This window comes from Cariama cristata, unplaced genomic scaffold (assembly GCF_000690535.1).
Source record: "Cariama cristata isolate BGI_N322 unplaced genomic scaffold, ASM69053v1 scaffold28112, whole genome shotgun sequence".
NCBI lineage: Eukaryota > Metazoa > Chordata > Aves > Cariamiformes > Cariamidae > Cariama > Cariama cristata.
The window spans coordinates 34,744-51,371 of record NW_009605997.1 but is presented as its reverse complement, the minus strand read 5'-3'; the positions used below and the strand labels follow the sequence as shown (position 1 = coordinate 51,371).

The 16,628-nt window shown below is 44.1% G+C and overlaps 1 protein-coding gene across 1 annotated transcript in view; it reads left to right on the top strand.

Annotated features, from left to right (window-relative positions):
• Positions 1-5,611: 5,611 nt before the first annotated feature.
• The window catches only part of PITPNM2 (phosphatidylinositol transfer protein, membrane-associated 2), a 36,231-nt gene continuing 25,214 nt past the window's right edge, over positions 5,612-16,628 (top strand). The window contains exons 1-6 of the mRNA XM_009696205.1: positions 5,612-5,762; positions 9,825-9,929; positions 10,822-10,892; positions 14,204-14,448; positions 14,942-15,131; positions 16,193-16,312. Of these exons, the coding sequence (XP_009694507.1) occupies positions 5,702-5,762; positions 9,825-9,929; positions 10,822-10,892; positions 14,204-14,448; positions 14,942-15,131; positions 16,193-16,312 (792 nt within the window). The 5' untranslated portion in view covers positions 5,612-5,701. The remainder of the gene's footprint in view (positions 5,763-9,824; positions 9,930-10,821; positions 10,893-14,203; positions 14,449-14,941; positions 15,132-16,192; positions 16,313-16,628) is intronic.

Sequence of the window (16,628 nt, the reverse complement as noted above, 5' to 3'; positions counted from 1 at the left end):
GTAGTCAGTGGCATCTGTACCTTTACACAGAATTTCTGAGGAGTTGGTGCATTGATACATCAAGGCTGGATCCCAGAGCGTGAGCAGAGGCTGCCGAGCCCTGAACGGAGGAAGCCTTGGGATGAGAGCGAGAGGGTTGTACACTTCTGTGTCTGATCACAGGCTGTTTTCAAGGTGTTTCAAGCAAGGTAGAAGTGCGCATTGTGGATGTGGAAGTCCAAAGGATGGTTGTGGTGTTGGGGACTGAATTACAGCAAGGAAAACGTTTTCTTTGGCTTTTAGTGTGGATGTGATGGGAGTTTAATCTTCACTTTTAAGCTTGGCTGATTGTCAATCATAACAGGAGGTGAAGAGGCTAAAACATTCTCCTGTAGTTCTGTAAAAAGTAATCTGGTGGGGGAAATAACTCTGAATCTCAACTAAGGTTGAACAGAATTAAGTTGCTGAGGCCCCTTGTTCTGCCCCCAGAAGGTCACAGTCCGCTGGCTCAAACTTGCCTCTCCTACATGGAGCTCCCTTCTGAAAGTCAGGCAGAGAAATGCATAAAATATTGATAGATTTAATCTTACTGTGCAAATGAAGTTCAGGTTGAGCTAGTCCATTGCTTTACCTGCTGATCTCAACGGTTATTTCCTCCTGATAGGTTGACCTGTGATGGCTGGTGGCATTAAGAACTAACCAAAACGCAGAGCAGAAAATAAAGTGTCCAGACCTGGAAGGAAATAAATATATAAAGATAGGATTTTTGTATGTTTAAAAAAAAAAAATTATTGCTGAAAACAAAAGGGATATTTAGGCTGAAGATCACAGAAACCGTGGCAGTAGTGAGATCTAAGATTTTTCTGTACAGCAGTGAAGCAGATGTTGCTGGAAACACCTTAGCAACCCTGCACGCGGTGGGACCGTCAGCTTTGGCCTCACTCCTGGAAATGCAGGGTGGCTTACAAGGGCTGTCCTTACTCTTGGTGGTGCTTAGAAAACTCAGTCCACAGCTCCCGAAACCTAGATGATTTTAATGTAGCCTGGTGATTGCTCTCTATCTTGTAATAGCAGTGGTGGTGGTATGGCCTGTGGTCTTCGGCCAGGGTCTTCATTAAAGTGAGAGGTTGGCTACCCTGCCTGCAGCGTTTCAGCACAGGTTGTTTCCACTCCAGGTTTAGCAGCAGAGGATTGTGGATCCATAATCCCACTGACAGCAATTCCCACTGCTGCTTTTGGCGTGCCCTTCAACACATCTCTGCCTCAGTTTACCAGTAATTAAAAGGGGAACAATATTAATTGATTTGGTTTTTTTATTTTTTTTTTTCAGAAGGGCTCCTGAGGATTAGTTTGTCAGTATTTATAGAAGTTTTTAAAAGCACCGTTACTGCTATGTGCTCCCATCAGTAATAAATAGTGGTTTAGAGCTTTGACCTGTCGTGAGCTTTTAAGCAATAAGATTGGTTAAAAATCCTGAGTAACTATACTGTTTTAAAAGTCTTGGTGGCACGATGATGTTAGCCAACAAATCTAAGTCTTGGAGGAAAGTTTCTGTTGCCTAGTCAGGAGCATTGTGTGTTGATATTGAGGCAGCTCTTCCTTTCAGATATGTGATACGTTGAAACATTTTCAGTTGGCTTTACCCACTTCATTTTTCTCATGCAGCAGAAGACAGATGGTATCTCCAATATAAAGCATCTTTATTCCCTTCCTTACTTTGCTTCCCATCCCATTATCTCAGAAGCTCATATTTGTAATGCTGTTTCACTGATATATAGAAACCAGGTGTGGAAACCAGGTTTCCAAGGAAAGGAGAGGTTTTAGTCTTAGTACTGCTGATGTGGGATGTGCTTCGGTTGTGTGACAATTGTGGTGCACTATGTAGTGTTTATGAAACTCTTTAAACTCTCCTGGATAAAAAAAAGAGTGGTTTTGCTGTTGATGTTGACTTTTTGTTTTCTTTTTTTTTTCCCTTCTGGGAACATACCTTACTTTGAAGGCTGGATCCAAAAGTTAAAACTTCCCAGAACCTCATGGGAGTTGCAGTTGTGGTGTGTGCTTGGCTCCTCCTTGGTGGAGCGGGCAGTCGCAGAACAAAGTCCTGGATCCAGAATATAGGAAATCCCTTCCCAAGTTGAAAGCAGTCGCAGAAGACTGGCTAATTTTTCAGTGTGTGATTGGTCAGTAAGAATTGAGGAGATAAAGTATATGAAGTGACCAATTTGCCATCCTGGCACTTGCTATATGAAGGTCCTTTACTGCAGCTTATAGCATTGTATTGTTGATGCTACTGCAATATCCTTACCACGGCGTCTTGAAGTTTTGGGGAAGGGAGCACATGGATTCCTGCCGTCTTGTAGCATTGGTGACTGGGGCATTCTGGCTTTGCAGGTTTGCGGAAGGTCATGGTCCGTGCTCATCGGCAGGCTTGGTGCTGGCAGGACGAATGGTATGGGCTCACCATTGAGGATATTCGGCAACTGGAGAAGGAGGCGCAGTTGATGCTGGCTCAGAAGATGGCCCAGTTCTGCAGTGAAAATGATGCTGAGCAGCACGGAGTCAAAGACACTCCTGATGAGAAGGATGTTGAAGCCAACACTGTTTCACCTGTTGACACAGAGGATGCTGCCGGTAACAGTGAAACAGCCTCTGGGAGATCGCTCACCAAGCAATGGTCCACCTCTTCTAAGTCCTCACGTTCTTCAAAGAGAGGAGGTAAGATGCTGCTGGTGACTTGTTCTTCTGAACTGCATGGAGGTATGACCATGTCTCCTTGTGGCTGGCATCTTTGGGACAATGCATATTTCACCTGTGAGTCCTTTTAACTCAGAGACCTTCTCTGCTGCTCTTGGAGGCTCAGTCTTCTCAGGTGTTGGGAATGTTTTTGGGAATGTTTCTAGTCATCCCATAACTGTGACTCAAGGGCACGTGGCAGAATTCTTGCCAATCTCAAAACCAGAGAAGACTATGAAAAAACAGCAGAAGAGCAGGCGGCAGCTGGCTAGCAGCGCTGGGCCTCAGAAGAAGACAAACATGCGGCGCAGAGCAAGTTAGTACCTGTTACCAAAGAGCCACTGATGCCTTTTGTAAGGCCCGGTCCTTCAGCAGTGTTCCCTTCCTGGATGTCTCCTTGTCTGCTGTGTCACAGAACTGGCCTGGCTGGGGATTGCTGTTAACTGATCTTGTGTTCCAGTAGGCAGCTACAGCAGGGACCTTGTGCTCCGTGCCCGGGGCTATACGTTACTACGTGCCATTTGTTTCAAAAGTAGCTCACACAGCAAAGCACCCCTATCAGCTGCTGGGGAGGTTAAGGCAGGTACCCCCCCAAAAAAAATGGGTGGGGGCTGCTGTCTTCCACTGGTGATGCTGTGCTGTAGCTGTTCGGAGACCAAACCTCACAGCCTGGGATTAGGTGGGACAATAGATCATGTTTATATTCCCTTTTAAATACCATTCAGGAAACTTTCAGGATTTTGCTGTTAAAGCCTCACCTATGGATACCCTGTAAGTATTCAGTTTTGAGTCCTGAATTTTGCCTCTCCCTAGGCAATCACCTTTTTTAGCTACACTAAACTCTTCCTTTCCTTGGACGATTCTGTACAAAGGGGTGAATCCCCAGCGAGTTACAGACAGAAGGCTTGAACTCTCAGCATTTCCCTCTCCTTTTAGTCAAGCACAGCTGATAGCAGGGTAATAGCTCTCACAGCAAGAGGGCAAAAAAATCTTACTTTTTTCTGAAAACGCCATGGGGCAGCATTTCTTCTGGTGGTGGTGGAGGGGGACATGTGGGTGAGTGAAGCTTCTCCATCTCTCATATGCACTAAATATCGTGAGTTGAGTCTCCATTTTTATTTACCACTCCACCACTGATTGCACCATGGGCTGAATGAGAGATGAGCAGTAGTTTTACTTTGTGATGACTCACTGGAGTGAGCCCCAGGGAAGAACGTACCAGATGCTTCATAAATTATTGTATAAAGATAAAAATGCTGGTTACTTTGCTTGCACCAGGATTTTATATTGATGTGCCTATCTGTCATTATGCTCTTTGTTATGAACCCCCTCTTCCACTGCTGACATGTTCATTGAAAACTGTAGTTTTCAGACCTCTTAGCATTTCGCTTGAAGGTTTTCACTGGTAGCAAAGCATGGGTTTCTTTTAAACTGCAGAATATCTCAGCTTTTATAAGAAAAAGTAATGAAAGAAATGAATTGTGATGTGCTGGGAAGTACGTCATGCAGATATTTTAATCCTTCTTCATGCTGGCAGCATATTAACATATGGAAGCAAGGAGGGCTGTCTCGACTTAACCGCTACCTCCAGCTGAAAAAAGCAACGCCTTTTCTCCAAAAGATCTCCATCCTTTCTGTGCCATCCGAGTGAGACCTCTGGTGATAGCGAGACCCTTGTCGCCATCCCATATGTTATCCTATGCTCTATTTTTAGCAACTCTTATGTGAGTGCCTTGACGTCACGCCAGCGTGAATTAGCTCTCCTCTGCCAACCTCCTTGCTCGCTGCTCCCTAAGGGGTGGGCAGTGGGGTAGTTGGGGGCTGCTGAGCCCATGCTGAGCTGCAATTAGGTGACTCTGCACAGGGTCTCCATCCTCTTTTTCTGTCACAACCGGGTAGCAAAATTAGAAGAATTTTACTTACATATTTAACACTGTTACAACAATAGCATGAAACAGCTTGTGCAGCTGTCACAGTAACCGGAGCCTTTCAGCATCTTTGTATATGCTAAATGAGAATTCGTCAGTCTCCTCAGGTTTTTGCCGCGTTAGGTTAGGTGGCTGCTGCAAGTGCTTTGTGTGCGCTGTGTGATGTGCAAGAGGCATCTGAAAGAGGGGAGAAACCTTCTCTTTTGTCATTCTCTGGACAGTGCTCCCGTCAGCAGACAGCTGTTCTGTAACAAGTTCAGCCAAGAAGAGTTCAGGCTGGATCATTGCTAAATTATATCTGGGGAGGAAAAAAAAAAAAGAAAGAAAGAAAAAAGCTGTAATATGTTTATATTTAGTACAGGTAACTCTAGAGGGGAAAACGAGAGGGAGCGGGTAGGTGTGAGAACAGGAGGGCAAACAGGAACCAAAAGGACTGTTGGGTTTTTTCCTTGCTCTGTCAAGACAGCCGCTGTGACAGCTCCCTATGAAGTTGTTGGATAGCATGTTGTTTAAATCATTCAAGTTTAAAGTTTAAATAGATCTCTAATCCAATTTGTGTGGAAGCAATTTCCTTCCAGAAAACAGATTATTTCTATCCAGGCTGCTGTGCTTAGCTACCCACCCGAAAGTTAGCAGAGCAGAGGCATGGTTTGTGTGCTGATTAGAGGCACGAAGAAAGCTTCCAATCAGCCTCCTTCCTTCCTAATTGCAAACTTTAAAACCCAGCTGATTTTACACGTCCTACTAACAATTATAAATAGCTGCCATTCAAAATAGCCTAAGAGTGATACAAACAGCTTGCTTTAATGTAGCATCTTGCTGGCAGGTTCTAACAACAGTAAACAAACAGGATCTGTAAAGCGGTACACTGACATCACACCAGCATCATCAGGGTTTTGTGTTTTTAATATTGCAGCAGTGCATTTTCACAGAGAGCACACGATTCTTCCTCCAGCAAAGATCATGTTGGGAACTCTCCGTCTTGTGGATGTAGCGTATCGCATAAGGCTTTTTTGTTTTTTCCAGCAAGTCCCTCACGCCATAGTATCTCCGAGTGGAGGATGCAGAGCATTGCCAGAGATTCAGATGACAGCTCAGATGATGAATTCTTTGATGCACACGGTATGTGGAGCCTAAATCACCATCGTTTGTTTCCTGAAATGGTGGGGCAAGAGAACGGAAGGCATGAGGGTGGGGGGTGAGTGGGGAAGGAAGTGAGACTTTTTTTTGTTTTGTTTGAAGTCTTTTCCTTTCTAACCAAGATACGTGCAGCATCAGCATCAGTGCAGCTTCTTCAAGCATCCCCAACATCATCCATCAGACTCTTATATTTAACGCAGCAACATTTCGGATTCAGTGTGATCTGTTTGAAGGGATCTTGAGCAGTCTTAACCTTTGGAGCTGTATTTTATTTGGTGCAAATGAGTGTGGGTAAAATTCAGCAATACTACCTGGACTGTGGGTGTGTTCTAATGATTCTGATTCAGTATGACTGATTATTTTTCTAATTTATTTTTTAATCAGTAGGAGGTATGATTAATTGTCCTGTCTGGGCCTGAAGAGACCCAAGTTTGCCTTTATTAACTCCTTATTCTCCTGTTCCAAGAAATACACTAATGAATGCAACAAGATACTTCAGGTGCCAAAAATAATCAGTGTTGATTCCAGAGTTCTCAAAGTAATTTTGATTATCTGTATTAGGAGAAAGCTGTGTTGTTTTTGGTTTTTTTTCTATGTGCATGTGTGTGTGAAGTAGCTTTGTTCCACAGCACTCATTTTATATATTGTACTTAATGCGTATTTAAGCCTGAAGGGCTCCGTCTCTGCTGACAACAGATGGACTCTTCTCTCAGCTTGTAATGCTAATCTAAGTTAGATGCGCAATGTGTGCTGATGAAGTTGATGACCTTTCTGTGAAATGCGGTTGTTAGAAGATGACGCCTCAGTTTTGTAAAACAGAATTTCACTGATGTTCAGCTAGATTTCACTGATGTTCAGCTAAAATTCGGTCTTGAAAAACTGATGGTATCGTGTTCCAGAAGAGTTCTTGCATCAGGTATTTAGACATGCATCTCAAATTCTGGGGTAGAAAGTGGCATGCTGTTGTAGAGTAGTGACTTGCACAATAGCAGCTTAAAAGGCCAGGATGCTTGTAAGTCAGGGGATGAATGTGCCTCTTGCCTGGAAGGAGAAGGGCCAACTTAGTTTAAGTGTCTCTGTTTATTAATTTATGTAGCATCTACAAAAACTATGTAAGGGATTTACTGTAACAATATACGTACAAGAAAAGAGGACTGAGTCATCAAAACAGCATCATTGCTATCCACCCTCTTTTTTGCCTTTTTAATTACTCAGTAATGAAATTGAGATGGAGACTGCTCTGCCTGGGATCCAGAGTCCCAGGGAATCCCTGACATGCTCCTAACAGGCCTGGGAAGGAGAATTGACAAAAATGAGCCTTGTGCCACAGTTGGTATCGGCACCTCTGTTGCAATACTTCTGGAAGCTTGCTAACAGGAAAAGCAGTTCCTCTTCTGCTAGCACACAACGTGTTTCCATTTACGTACAGATTGTCCTCTGCAGTCTGCGCAGTTGGGTTTGAAAAGTCTGCCTACTCTGATGGGATTTTGGCTTACGAGATAAAGCCTTGATGTGTGTGCTGTTCCACACAGCCCTCTCTTTGGGAGGGACCTCTTGTTGCCCCTTGGCCCGCAGATGACGTGACCCAGCTCCGGGTCTGCGAGCAGGGATGAAGCATCGCTGGCAGCTCATCCTGCCGGGCAGGCCTGCGGGGTCGATACCATGGGAACTGGCAGGGATCAGGATGTGAGTCAACACTGAGCAGAGTTCCTCAGAAGTGCTTCCCATATATACACACACATTTCCTCGCAGTGCAGCGGGCGTAACCTGCGCCCGAGAAGATTTCTTGTCGCCAGCTTCCCACTCATCCTAATTCACTGGCATACTCTGGTAAAGACAGTGACAAATACAGTAATATCTAATATCTATCCTGTAATAAATGCTAATAACGGGAGTAATATCCCATTCAGTGATCACTTGAGCAGCAATAAGGGCTGTAATTAAACCTCTCAATGAAATAAGTTTAATATTTGGATTAAGTTGCTGGAAGAGCTTAAGTGCAATCTTCTTAATTCTCTGCCAGCATGTGTGTTGCATGCTTGTGTTTTCCACTGGCTCTGAACAGGTAGCTCCGCGCCCCCTGTTCAGGGAAATGGGGATTTACTCAAATTTTTTCCATAGCTGAAAAAGGAAGTAGCATGCTGATGCAAAGTTTCCAGGTTGCTCTCTTTATAGTCAAAGTGTAAACAGAAACTCCTAAAAATAATTGGGTTTTGCTTGGCTCTGCACTTAGTCCCTTTCATATATATTTTTTTTTAAGCTATTGCTCAGATTTGCTGAAAAGATGAGTATATTTCATAATCTTTTTGTTCCCCATTCTAGGATTCTTCCAACTCATTATTTTCTTGGTAACTGTACATCAACAAGAAAGGGGGAGTCCTGATCTGGGACTCTGAAGATTACAGCTTTTAGATCTTCAAGACATCTGTAATTACTGCTGTAGTTATTATGTTTATAACTCTTTATTAAATTTACAAGCCCAAAATTTTCAGGAAAGAAATACTGAGCGCACAACAATAAATACATTAGAAAGCACTTAACCTCTGTAACAGTAACAGATACAACCTCAATTTAAAAAACAAGAAGAGAAAGGAGAAAAAATAAAAAGAAACCCAGCAACCCATACCAAAGGCATCTGTGTAAGACATGTATTGTCGTTGTTTGGTTTCCCATGGGTTCATGCAGGAGTTCTGGGGCTCTGTTTCCTTCCCAAGAACCTGCCAGGATTAAGCACGAAGTGTGGAGCCGGTAAAGGAGCCATCAGGCTGCTGCTGTCTCAGAGAACCTCTGGTTTGACATAAACATTTTTATGAGCCCTTTCTCAGCTCCAGACCGGCCGCCCTGTGCTCAGGCTTGGGCTCAGAGCAAGCTCGGCCTCTCATGGGGGAAGTCCACGCACGTTGGGTAACCCAGCCCAGACCAGCAGGCATGGGGTGTGGGTGGGTGGGGTGTCTGATGGGGGCACTGGGACAAATTCTTCCAGTGCTACGGCTGCTAATGGCTTGTTTAATGATGTCTCTGCAGGGCTCAGCTGCTTGTTTCTGTGTGGATGTACCAGCAAAGGCCTGTGGACAGGCAAGGCTGGACTCTGCCCGTGTCAGGCTTTCACTGCAGTGCCTTCGGGCTCTGCTGCCCAGCACCATGTGGTGTGGGCACAAAGCACAAGCCTGCCTTCCAATGTCACCTGCCTCACTGCTCTCCTTTCTCCCCTAACCTGGCATAACTCCTCTGATGTCTGCTGTAGAGCAAGGCCATTAATCTTTCTTATGTTTGGATATTACTGTGGGGTGTTCTATAGGGTCTCTCCTTCATATGTCTCTTCCTTTTAATTACAATTCTAGGAACATAATAGTGTGGGGACCCTTATTCTTTATCAACTGTAGTTGAACTGAGCCAGGGGATTCAGAAGATCCTGAAGTAGGAGGGAAGTGGCAGACACATGCACTCAGTGTGATCAAACAAGTCTCATCTCCGAAGGAAATCGGACTAAAGATAGGCTAGGGAGTTCACGTTTCCTTTATTACTCATGCCTTCTTAGGTATTCGGTCCTATTAACTGTAGTGATCCTTGTCACTGCTTCCCTCAAAGACATCCTGCAGCTTTCAGACAGGTCTGGGAGGATCCCAGTGGCAAACATTGCTTTGTCCTCTCCTGCACAGGAGCATTCTGACTGCTTTAGCATCATCAGAAAGTATGGCAAGAAAAAGATCAAACTTTGTACCTGAAATGGTATCATTAAAAATCCATGTTATATTTTCCATGCTTTAGGAGTTTTGTTTGTTAAAAACATGCAACTAAAACATTTTGTTTACTTTTCAAAAGGTGCTTTGGTTTCTGTATAACAAAAGCTGGTAAAGTATCATGTTTTATTATGACTTAAGCCATCCAAATGTTTATAAGATTACATAGAGTTATGCCATCCAAATGTTTATAAGATTACATAGAGTTATGGGTGCTTACTTTTATTTAAAATTCTATTCTGCGTTGTTGTCTGTATACGTATTTGTGTGTGTGTGTGACTCTCAAAAAATCTGTTTTTTAAAGAGGACTTGTCTGACAATGAGGAAATGTTCCCGAAAGAAATAACCAAATGGAGTTCCAATGATCTGATGGATAAAATTGAAACCCCCGAATGCGATGATGTCCCGGGTAATTTTTTTTTAAGTAAAAACTGCATGTGATATTTTACAGTATTTCCAGGCAATTGTTACAGCCACATTCTGAAAAAGATAAAACTTGTTTTCCTCATCTCACAAAAGGAGAAGCTGAGACAGAGCATAAAAATGACTGCCCAGTGCTGCAAAAAAAGAATTGCCCAGTGGGAGTTGGGATAACTCTTGATTCCCTTTGATTTTCCACGTTGGTTAGGCTCCTTTGTGTGACAGCCAGGATTCTCTCATATAATGATGAAATATTCCAGCTCTGTCTTGAATGACTTTTTTTCCTGACTTTCCTGAATTTCTCCTGACTCTTCTTTCCTCTTGCTCAATCCTTTGTTCTTGTCTGTATCTGCCTTGGTTTTATTTTCTGCTCATCGTTATGAAATTTTGAAAGGAAGCTAGCTCCTCAGCCAGATTGATTCATGTAGCAGCACGGTGGAAGATGACACTTAGTCTTTCTGGTACAAAGTCAGTCTGTGTAGGCACAGACGTATGAACGCATCAGATATCTGCTCCCCCAGCATAGTTCAAGCAACTCTTTTTATTTTCCGACAAACCAATCATTTCTGACAATTGTGCAGGGACTTCCCATTGTTGCCATCCTTAATAAAGCAATGATACTGGATCACTGTAATGAGAGAAGAGCTCACTAATGTCTTCAGCGCTTACCGAGGTTCTGAGAAATTGCTGGAAAATAAGTGGCCCAGCATTACCCAGGCTTCTCGGGTGTGAGGGAGGGAGAGGGCAATTTCATGAAATAATTAAGGAGATGTGAGGCAGAGGAGGTTGAGAGGCATTAGTACAAACAATGTCTTTATGGAAGAGTGTCTTTGCCATATAGCATCTTGCAGCGCTGACGTTTTAAACTTCTGTGCTTCCAGGTGACTTGTATCACGAGACATCAGCAGAGTACCACGTTGGCTCCAGCGTGGAGAGGCTCAGCATCATTGAAGTAAGTGCTTCAGTTTCTTGTAATGAGGTCCTTTGTTGCTGGAATACGTCTGTGTGGGGGAAATGGGGTAAACGGCTCCCTTTGCTGTGAGCGATGTCTTGTCTTTGTGTGTTGTTCTGAGCCGCACTAGCATGCTGTGTACCTTGTGGCTAGGTTTAAGGGATTATTTCACCCGTCTTTTGAATATCATATCGAAAACGCTCTGTAGTTTGCAGGCAGCATCAGGTATCCAGCTGGAAAAAAAATACTAATCCTGTGGGGATAACTGTATCCTGAGCCACTGCTGGGTAGAGCTGTCCTGCTAATGCCAAATGAGCTGGCCTGGACGTGGGAGCAGGAGAGCCACATTACTGCAGCACCAAGGTGCAGGCTGCGGTGGTCCAAGTGACATAGCTCGGCTGTAGCCCACTCTTTGGAGCTGCTCAGGGTCTTGTTTGGAAACGAGTTATAGCATAGCCTGTATCAGCACTCTGGAGAAAATAATAAATAAATAATAACACACTGACCCACCCTGGCTTTCTAGACTTGCATATACAGGCTTTTGCAATTCAGTATCCTAGCGAGACAGTGCATCTTGGAGTGGCTGTACCTATCCTACCCTTAAAGCATCTGCCTGTCTGTGCTGCAGAGATGATGAGGCTGCTTGCAGAGTGCCTAAGTTATGTCGTGGTCTATCAAAGACCATGAGTGTGGGTTTGGTATTACTCTGTGTGCCAGGCTGTAAGTTCATGGTGGTTTGGCTTTTTCATAATAGACTGAGAGCTCAAGGGCCATGGGGAGAGTGGGTGGCTGGGGACAGGAACAGCTCTAGCCACCTCCAGATAAGCAAGTCACAGCCCTAAGATTTCTTTTAGAGCTCAAGATGGTGTGGAGCGCTTGTTGTCTTCTTCAGAAGGCTGTACAAATTCAACCCCCTCCTGTTTCTGCCTTCATTTTAGAAGAACACATTTCAAAGGGAGATGAAAAAGACAGTTAACTTGTAGTTGTTCACTAAAATAGTATGAAGTTCCTAGCCACCATTGCAGTGATTTTCAGGTTAAGAGCCTCTATGACCAAAAGGTAGTTCAGAAATCATGTGTCTTAAGAGACTCCAGATCTTACAAGAAAGTTCTAAATAGCCACCTCCTCCCCTAACTAGTCAGCAGTTGCTTGCATGTTCCCCACTTCCTTCAAGAGCAGAGGTTACATGAACTCAAAGGGAAAGGTGCTTCCAAATGACTGCTGATAAACTTCAGGATGACCTGAGCTTGGTGACTCATGTTGTTCTCCAGATGAGCAGTTAAAACATTTATCTGAAAGCAAAAGCAGTGCTGAGATGCTGAGCGCGCTCCTCCCGTGCCTGCAGCCAGGCCAAAGTTCACTTTGCAGGCACTGTGAACTGGAACCAGAGAAAGTTTAAAGAGCAGGCATTAATACAGTGTAATGGTACTAAATAATTAAAGGCCATTCTTATGCAGGAGGTCTGGAAAATCTTTATTACAGACTTGGATGTGAATTTTAATACTTCTGGTGGGCTGCGTATTAAGACATGCTTTAGCATTATCTGGTAAAAATGTAAGCTAGTTGTTAGGTTGCTAATGTGTGCCTGGGCATACCTTCCTCCCACCAGCAAGTTTGTCAGGGACTCAATCACTGCTCAAAGGACAACAGGTGACTAAAGATGCTAAAATTAGAAGAATTTGCCAAATGGAAAATACTGCTGCCCTCCACCCCATCCACACCCCCTCCCAATGGCTATTTCTCTGCCTCAGTGGGGAGTTGCCTAGGATGTTCTCAAATGTTGTCTCTGCTACCACAAGGGATAAGGCACAGGAGGGAAGATCAGTACGTGCTTTCATGTATCTCAAAGGTGTTGGGGTTTTGAGTCTGTATGGGAGCCGTAAACACTGAAAGCCCTGGTAGCGAATAGATATTAAAAATAGTTACTGCTTCATTGTGTTACAATATGTGACAAGTACAAATGGATGCTCTTGTACCTGCTCCTGTGGCATCAGCATTGGGCTTACTGCTGTTGTGGCAGGGCACTTAATGATAACCCACTCTGGAGTTCAGATACAATTCCCTCCTTCCCCCAGACTACAGCCTGTCTATTTAGGCAAGGAACTGATTCAACATAATAAGCAAACGATCTGGACAGCCAAAATAAAAAACTTTACTGCATTCATGCAGCAGTCTCCCAGCCAGATGTTGGCCAGTCCTTGGGTCACAAGGTCTTGAAGTTTTTTTTCTTTTCAGTTCCTCTTTTGCAACAGTATAAGCAGATCTGAAGTCTTATTTATAACTTCTGTCATAGACAAACAAATGCAATGACTGATCTCTTCCTACAACTTCTTTCACCAGTAACTTGCCACTTGCTGACCTATTTGATCTCGTTTATTAATTTTGCTGAATGTGTTTTACTGTCAACTGCTGCAGCTGAGCTCAGCACCCCAACAGAAAGCAACACCCATCTTTTATTTCTTTATTTTTCCACCCTAACGCACGCAAGTGATGTCTTTACTGCTGCCATGTTTTACCTGGTTACAATCTTATGCAATTATTTTTTTTTTTTACTTTCAGCGTTCCTTCTGCTTAGGACAGTCAGTTACGCGGAGGCTGTCTGTGTGCATTTGTGCATGCACATGTGTAGGATAAGAGACCTGGAAGGAGTGGTCAGGTTCTTAGCTGTTGTATCCATGTGTATCTAATGCCTGTTTCCATAAATGAAGCACATTCCTTCTTGAAGACAGTTTAGTTTCTTAGCCACAAACCTGCAGATGTTATTCTAAACCCTCCTGTCTCCTGTGTTTAGAAACCTGATTTTCAGACTATGCTTATTCAGGATCGGTTTAGACTCCTGTGCTTGTGCCTGCACTGTCCTTTAATTTAAGTGCCTCTCTTCCCTTCCTAGCTTTCTTTACTCATCTCCGCTCTGTCTGAGAGCAGGCATTTCATCCTCGGGTAGCTTTGCAAAGCAAATCAAGCTGAACTCTTTCAGTCTCTATTCGGAAAGTCTCCATGCTCTTTGTCCTTCTCACACTGCAATTATCTTTGTGTGTGGATGGCCCAAACTGAATTCAGCCTTCTAGATGGGGGCTTTCCAAGGCCTTGTATCAATGCTAATACTGTGTCTGCTGGACATACCTTGCTTCACAGATTGTTGTTTGCCTCATCCCTGACTGGACTTGGTGTGGATAGTGCATTTACCCTATGCACTGTGTGTCAGCTTAGGGAAGAAAAGGCGATAAAATTTGCATAAAATGCACTTGGACCAAATAAAACCTCTTTGCAAAATAAGCCTTTCTACTGTGCCCTCTTTCACTCCTGCCTAGGATGAATCAGTGCAACCATTAATGCAGCCAAGTAAAATCCATGTCCTCCTCTTGGTGCTCCATGGAGGGAACATCCTGGACTCAGGAAGTGGTGACCAGAGCTCTAAGCAAGGGGATGTCAACACCATCACGACAGTATTTGACACAGTGATGAGGGTACATTACCCAGCTGCTCTTGGACACATTGCCATCAGGCTAGTCCCTTGCCCAGCCATCTGCTCTGAAGCGTTTTCGTTGGTGTCCAGGTAAGTTGATGCTACTTTGTCACAGGGAGACTCATGTAAGATTTCACTCTTGGTTTTGGGGTGGGTTTTTTTAATTTGCTTCCCTGAAATGTTCTGCATGTTGTATTGAAAGCTGTGACCACGCTTTGAGAATATGCTTTATTAATATACTAGCGAGGCATTCAATCTCGATTTCATACTTAGCTGCAGTGAATACAGTAATCATGCAGCAAGAGTTCTGAGATTGATTTATTCTAATTAATCCAATAAATACTGAGGCTTTAATTCCTTGTCTGAGAGTTGTTCTGTCAATGTAAGTATGTTGTCCTTGAAGATTTACGTTTGATGGGAGGGAGAGATTTATTAAGCTCTCACCCATTCACAGTGGAATAAATGGCCTTTCTGTCTTGAGGCTTTTTTTAATGAACCACAACACTGACTGTACTGTCTGCAAATGCTTTTCCCTGCTCTGTATGTTAGGCTGAACATTTCCAATGTCTCTTGCCCTATCCAGCCTCAGCCCGTACAGTTATGATGAGGGCTGCCTGTCCAACAGCCAGGATCACATTCCCCTTGCTGCACTCCCTCTGCTAGCAACATCATCCCCGCAGTACCAAGAAGCAGTAGCCACAGTCATTGTCAGAGCCAACCAGGCCTACAGCGAGTTCATCAGATCCCAGGAGGGCACGTCATTCAACGGCCAGGTGAGCCAGCAGCTGTTTATAGCCACAATGAAAGGAAGAGCAAGTGAAGCAATTTCCTTCTGAAGCTCTCTTTTCCATTAATCTCTCAGGAGGGATGGAAACATGACAGTGTTGAGCTGCAATAAGAAAGCATTGTGCTTCCATTTCTTTCTTTCTGAGAGAAAGAGATTATTGCTTATGTTCTGTCTTGAACCTTTGGGATTCAAAGCAAAGTCTGAACTTGTGTTCAGAAATGAAGCTACAAAACTGTGAAGTTAATCAATTTTCAGCATGACACACCTTTTTGTTACTAAACACGATCTCAGCTCCCATTGCAAACCAAGACTGTTTAAGCATTCCCGTCTTTAAAGGACCTTCAGCAACTCGTGCTGGAGTTGTCACAGAAGTGAATGTCTTTTTTTGAGACATGGAGCACAGCAGCTGCACAAAAAGACCATGGCAGAGCCTCACACCTCTGTGAGCAAAAGTGACTCTCTAGCCCCACGAGGTTTGAACTATTGGACTAGCTGTCGCATTGCACTGCTGTAGTGTGATTTATCCACCCTGAGCTTCTTCCCAGCCGGCATTGTCCCTGGGGACCCGGACAGCCCTCTCCTACCCAGGGTTCTCAGTGCTTTATTGTTCCTATCTGCTCAACACCCTTGGAGGCAGGACAGCCTTATCTCCTTAGGGTACAAACAGGGGCAGAAGCACAGGGAAGCTTGCCTGAAGTAGCAGGGACAGCTGGCAAGGAGGGAATCAAGCTTGGTTTTCTGAGGCTGGAGTTAGCACCGTGATCAGTGCTCTGTGGTGCTTTCAATTCACTCCAGTCGGCTGGTGGGGACAGCCAGAACACATTAGCTATGTTAGATACAAGAGTCTGCAGGATATGAGTGGATGTTCATTAACTGAATAGTTTTACTGATGAAAGCACTGGGCATCCTGTTACTGCAGATTTCCTAGGTATAATCCAGCACTCTGTTTAACTGACAGCTCTGGGGTCGAGTGAAGGTGCTTTTTTTTTTTTCTTTTCTTCTTTTTTTTCCCTTCTCTTCCTCCCCTGCTTCTGTTGCCTTTTTCAGGTCTGCTTGGTAGGGGACTGTGTTGGAGGAATCCTGGGATTTGATGCCTTATGCTACAGCAATCAGACTGTGTCGGAGAGCCAGAACAGCAGTCGGCGAGGAAGCGTTGTGAGTGTCCAGGTAATGCTGACTCCCCATGTCTGGCCACGGCACCTCCATGGCTCCTGGTTTTAGTAAGGATCTTTTCATGAAACAGCAAAGACTCTATTCCTTATCAATGGCAAACGTGTCTTAAGGTGCATATGTGTCTCAATTTGGGTGCATTTGCTCTGAACAGCATTTGCATCACCCATACCTGCTTCACCCACACCCTTAGGAAGTGGTTTGGTCTGAGATACTGTGTTGCCCTCAACTGGATCTTGCAGTAGATGAGGAAAGGAGGATGGAAGGAGACGGTTATAATGTGGGTATGTTCCTGATTCAGCTATTAGAGTAC